This window comes from Mustela nigripes, chromosome 6 (genome assembly GCF_022355385.1).
Source record: "Mustela nigripes isolate SB6536 chromosome 6, MUSNIG.SB6536, whole genome shotgun sequence".
Taxonomy (NCBI): domain Eukaryota; kingdom Metazoa; phylum Chordata; class Mammalia; order Carnivora; family Mustelidae; genus Mustela; species Mustela nigripes.
The window spans coordinates 71,270,356-71,276,355 of NC_081562.1; the positions used below are offsets into that span (position 1 = coordinate 71,270,356).

Below are 6,000 nucleotides of genomic sequence, written 5' to 3' on the forward strand. Positions count from 1 at the left end.
ATGGTGTGAAAATAACTATGTAAAATATATATGGAAAAAATAGATAATAAAAGAACAGTTGATTTTTTAAATGAAAAATGGATAGGAAATGGTTTTTCTTCCTAGTCAGTTTCAATATTATGATATCTTTTTTAGTAAAACTAAATTATTTCATGTTCATGTCCCTTGTGAAAGGAAAAACCCTTAATATATTATTTTCTCATACTACTGACTTGCAAAAAAAATGACTAATTCAAAATAGTCTATTAGTTTAAAAAAAAAAAAAAAAACAGAAAAACTGCTATTGTTACTACCACTAGAGGGAGGGAGAGATTAGGACCAGGAAGGAAAATGGGAAATATTCTGGGTTGCTGATATTTTCTTTGCTAGGGTTTGGGTTACACAGTATTTATTTTACAAAAAAAAATTTATGTTTCATGTATTTTCCTGTATGTTTGTTCTATCTAACAATTTTTAAAAGCGTGATAAAAATGTATTTATGGCTCATCTGTTATATCAAAGGGCAAAGTAACTCCTGAGAAGACAAAATCATGAAAAATAACCTGATTCCTTAAACATGGGTCTTCCATTATTTCACCATCAAAAAAAAAAAAAAAACAGAAAACAATAACAACAACAACAACAACAAGCTGAAATCAAGAGTCAGACGCTCAACCTACTGAGCAACCCAGGCACCCACAAACTCATATTTCTTAAGACAGGGAAAAAGGGTACCTGGGTGACTCAGTTGTTAGGCATCTGCCCTTGGCTCTGGTCATGATCCCAAGGTCCTGAGACTGAGCCCCACATCAGGCTCCCTGCTCCTCGGGAAGCCTGCTCCTCCCTCTCCCACTTCCCCTGCTTGTGTTCCTGCTCTCTGCCTGTCAAATAAATAAATAACATCTTTAAAAAAAAAAAACCCACCTGAAACTAAGGTAACCTTGTGGGCCAACTATACTTTAAAAAGGGGGGTGAGGGGATTATTAAGTTACAACACTAAAGGAGATATAGTTTAAAAGGAACTATATATATTTTGGGTTTGATTCTTCATTTAAAATATTATTAAAGAGCTACCTGGGTGGCTCAGTTGCTTGAACCTCTGCCTTTGGCTCTGGTCATAATCTCAGGGTCCTGGGATTAAGCCCCTCATCAGGTTCCTTACTCTTCAGGGAGCCTACTTCTTCCTCTATCCCTGCTTGCGTGTGTGCATGCACACTCTCTCATCAAATAAAATCTTTTTTAATAAATAAAATATTATCAAATATCAAATATCAATATTAAAATAAGAGGGATTCTAGATTTATTAATAGGATATTTTAGTGACTATCTCCAACACAGCTGAATAAAGAGAAGGTAGAGGGTATGAAAACTGCTATGCAGCTACATAACCAAACACAAATACTGGTTTCCAAGATAGCATATGTATGCTTAAAAAATAAAGAAATATCAAAGCTATGCATCCAGAAACATGAAGAAACTTGTAGTACAGCAAAAATAGTAATGATTTTTTAACGTTCTTCTGTAGTCTCTGCACATAAATATGAATGTTCATTCCAAAAACACTACATTGTGATTGTTTTCTCTTCCCTATTAGACTAGGAATTTCAATAAATTATGAAACAAAAAGCACTGTGACTGGTACAGTTGTTTCTGATCTAGTCTGCCTACTCTAAGTAAGATACACTCCAAAAAGCTTACCACCCCTTTTATACTTTATTTTTTCAATCTTGTGTGAATAGGAAAACCAAAAAATTAACTTGTTAAAATCCCATCTAAAAAGAGATACAGCATTCCATGTGTCTGTAAGTTTTGAGCAAAGACTGGGCCCTGTATCATTCTGACTGCATCAAAGTCTTTTTTGCTTGCTTCTGGATTTTCTAGTATGTTCTGAATAGTTCAGCTCAGACATAATCACCAGGTAAAATAAGTACTACTACACTAAGCTTCTAAGGTATGTTTAAAGCAAATTTTAAGTACATAATCTCTGAAAAAAATGGCTACATACCAGTATTAATCTGTTGAATATATGATACATACTTCCCCTTCTGAAATGTTATTATCTTTATACTTCAAAGGAAATAAAAGCAAATCTCAAAAGAAATATTCCCACTGAGAATTACAAAAGAAATCCTGAAGCATCATAAAGAAGAGTTTGAATGACAGAATATGGGAGTCAGATTTTCTCAAGTTGAGAAACCACCAATGAATGACCCCCAATTCAGAATAACAGCTGTCAGCTTCTAGATCAAAAGCATTGTTTGCATAGGAAAGGATTATATTTCTAACCTATAATCATCCTTAGAGCAAAATAAATGGTAGTATTTACCTTCCCTGAAAAATAAGTATATTACAAATTTGGATTTGTATGAATCCAAAGGCCTTCAAGTCAAAAGCTGTTGCATAATAAAAGGTAAGACTCAATCACAAATACTTTCTGACAATCAAAAAGTTTGACATTACCAAATTTTGTCCCTTTTTTACCTATATAATGGCTTTATTTCACTGAGTTTCACTTCTAAATAAATTAAAAAAATCTACCTAATACAGTTGTTTGTAGAATTAAATGATAAAATATATACATGACCTAACTCACAACCTGGAACACTGGTACCTAAGGGTAGCTATTATTCCTGTTCTACAGACAAATACACCATCAATGGAAACACAAGTCTTCAAAGCTTCAAATTTTAAAGTCTCTACTTAAAAAAAAGTAGCATAGTCTGCCAGGACCAAAGTTTCCCAGGAAGCAGCACTGCCTTTAGTTAGCATCTGTTTAATTTTAATTGACTTCCAGAATATAAATCATTTTAATAAATACAAAACTCTTCTGTAGTAAGAGTTAATGAATAATAAACCAAAGCTCAGAGTTTCAATTGGGAAGTTTCAAGTAATTTAACTTTCTTAGCCATACTATTTTTTCAAATTACACATGAGAATCATTCTGGATTCACTATGTCCTGTTTAGTTAGCTAATACTCCCTTAAAACTTCAAAATTTTTGTCTAACAATTTTTTTTCCTAGAACATGTGAGTCCTTTCAATATGCTCAAAACTCTTCTAGGCAACAAGAACCGAAACTAACACTTCTGAAAGCCCAAGTGTCAGGAACTGTTCTGGGCCCTAGAGCACTATTCATGTTTTATTCATCTTTGTATAGGTGACTACTTTAGCAAAGAATCTGAGATGCTGTTAATTTAATAACACTGCTGAATAAATTAGTCAACAAAATAAAGCAGATAATTTGGCTACTTCTTACATTACTGCTCAGATGTGAAACAAACCCCAAATATCTCAGCCTTCAAAATTACTGACTTTCTTTAGAGTATGCAAGGAAAATGGAGGTTCACTGTCGTACACCCTGAAACTCTGAAAGTTAAAATATTCAAAGTAAATATCATCTATACTAAATCATAACTTATTAGAAATAAGGTATTAGAAAACACCTAGATCCATAAGGATTTTTTTCTCCCAATTTTTATTCTACGAATACAAAGGCACACTGATTGACCTAACATCAAATAGGGTTAATTTTACTAATACGAATAAAAAAATTCAGAAATATCTATTCAAATAAAAGATGTGGAATGCCACACAAGAAGCCAATCGAGTGAAGCATGGCCATGGTTATGACTTTGAAATCGAGTACTCTCGTCCATCCGAGGATTTAGGATACAACGCAGGGTGAGACATCAATGGGAGTAAACCGCCGGGGAGGGGGAGGGGCGGGAAGGGAAAGGAAAGGATCACCAAGGATTCATTCCTACATTATGTGTGGCAGGCGAGAAGGGACCTAGGGCCGACTGAAGAGGACCCCTTGCAGGGGGAATGGAAAAGGTTCCTCTGCAGTTAGAAGGAACCGGAGAGTGGGAGGAGGGGCAACCATCAACAGGAATTTTCCCGGGGTGAATGGATGCGTCACTTACGTAGCTGCTTCCAGAAAGAAAATCTGCCCTAGGGACAACCTCTATCAGCAATTGTGAAGGAAGGGGGAGTGACCTTCGCAGGTCTGACGAAGGAAGCACAGGGCCCCTTGCTCAAGGGCTCCCGTCGGGTCTGCCCCATCATCCGGGAACTGAAGGGACTGAGCGCCCCCGCCCCCCCACCACCGGCCGAGTCCAGGTTGGGAGAGACCCCGGACGAAGATGAGGGCGTTACCTGCAGGGTCACCTCCTGAGGGTCCCAGTGCGGCCGCAGGTGCTGCAGGAGGCTGAGGGCGCCCTCCCGGCAGCGCTGCTCCTCCTGATCCTGAACCGTGACGTCCAACTTGGGCACCTCCGGGGAGCCGTGCGGAACGTGGATGTAATTGGCCATGGCCCAGGCGACGGCAGAGACTACCACCACGACGACGGCGACGGCGACCACGAGCACGGCGGGCGCCGACAGGCTGGTGGACCCTTCCGTCCCGGGGCGCCCTCGCAGGAGGGCTAGGGGCGCTCCAACGGACGGCCGAGCGGTAGGAAAACGGGGGGACACGGCACTCTCGCCGACCCGGGTCTGGACAGCGGCTGAGCTGAGCAGAGCAGAGGATGTTCACGGGAAGAATTCCGCTCGTCTGCGCTCCACCGCCAGCCACCGCGGAGCATGCCGGGACTGGCCTGACGCTGGCGTCATGCGCGGGGCGGGGCCTCCTTCTGCGTCACCGGCTGACGCCGGCTCTCCAACGCCAGCACAATGGGCTGGCTGCCGGGAGTCTGGGGGCTGTTGGTCCTAACAGCAGCCCGCCGGGCGTGCTGCTAGTCTGAGAACGCAGCCTCCCCATGAGGCCCGAGCCTGAGCTCCGATAGGACCCGCAGGGCAGTGAAGCTTTAGCTCGGCTGATCAGGAGCGTTTGGGGGCTAGGTCGTTTTGGGAAGCGAGGGGCCTGTCCTGAGATAACCCCCGGAAAAGTCTCTGAATTTGGCTTGAGGATGGACGAGGGGGGAGGTACTGGATCGGGGCCCCGATCACGGAGCTGCCCTGTACTGGCGACTGCACAGCTGGGTGGGCAACCACATTCCCATCAGCTGTATACTGAGATCACGGTATTTGGGGCAAATGTAATTCAGATACTTGTGTAACACAACGACAGCACTTCAGGATTTATTTTTAAGGCCAAATGTTTGACCATACTGAGAATTATTCAGAGCCAGGAAAAACAGGTTGTAGTCTAGAATGAAGATGAAAGGGAAGGAAAGAAAAATAGTTTGGAGACTCAGCACTGCAGTGGCTCCCTGCCTGTTTCAGGGTATCCCTACATGGACCTTAAAATAGCTACCTTAAAGATTTGTAGCTTACAAGTTTTATAATAGCTATTTCCACTGTTAACATAATACTGGAAACTGGATAATCCACAAGGAATGTACTGGGGCCTCCTAATTTTCTTTATGATTTAGGAAAATGGTTTGAGATGTGACTTATTAATCTGTCTTCCCTGAAATACTTAGGACATGGTGAATATCTTTATTAGTGGCAAATTAAATCACTAACTCAACGTAACTAACATTCAAATTCTTAAATGCCTCCTGAACATGCGTTCTGATTGTTCAAAATGAACATAGTTTTGTAAATCATAAAATAAACAGCTCACTATCAATGAGAGTAAACTCATAAACTAAAAAGAAGAGCAAGAAGGGCACCTGCCTGGCTCCGTTGGTTAAGCTCCTGATTTTGGATAAGGTCAAGAATTCAGGGTAGTAAGATGGAGCCCCGCAGGGAATCTGCTTGAAATTCTCTCCCTCTCCCCATCCTTCCCACCACATGTAGGTGTGCTCTCTCTCTCTCTCTAAAATAAATCAATTTCAGGGCCCCTGGGTGGCTCAGTCAGTTAAGTGTCTCCTTTGACTCAGGTCATGATTTCAGAGTCCTAGGACTGAGCCCCACCTTCAGCTCCCTGCTAAGCAGGGAGTCAGCTTCTCCGTCTCCCTATGTCCTTCTCTCTGCTCATGCTCTCTCACTCTGTCTCCTCTCAAATAAATAAAATCTTTTAAAAAGGAAGAAGAAGAAATAGAGTTATATTACAGCAAGGAACTTGAATCAACATTTT

The 6,000-nt window shown here is 41.2% G+C and overlaps 1 protein-coding gene across 2 annotated transcripts in view; it reads right to left on the minus strand.

The window, feature by feature from the left end:
• The window catches only part of ETNK1 (ethanolamine kinase 1), a 64,762-nt gene extending 60,242 nt beyond the window's left edge, over positions 1-4,520 (minus strand). For both annotated transcript variants that reach the window (XM_059402808.1, XM_059402807.1), the window contains exon 1: positions 4,134-4,520. In XM_059402808.1, coding sequence (XP_059258791.1) covers positions 4,134-4,289 — 156 coding nt within the window. In that variant the 5' untranslated portion in view covers positions 4,290-4,520. The remainder of the gene's footprint in view (positions 1-4,133) is intronic.
• Positions 4,521-6,000: the final 1,480 nt, after the last annotated feature.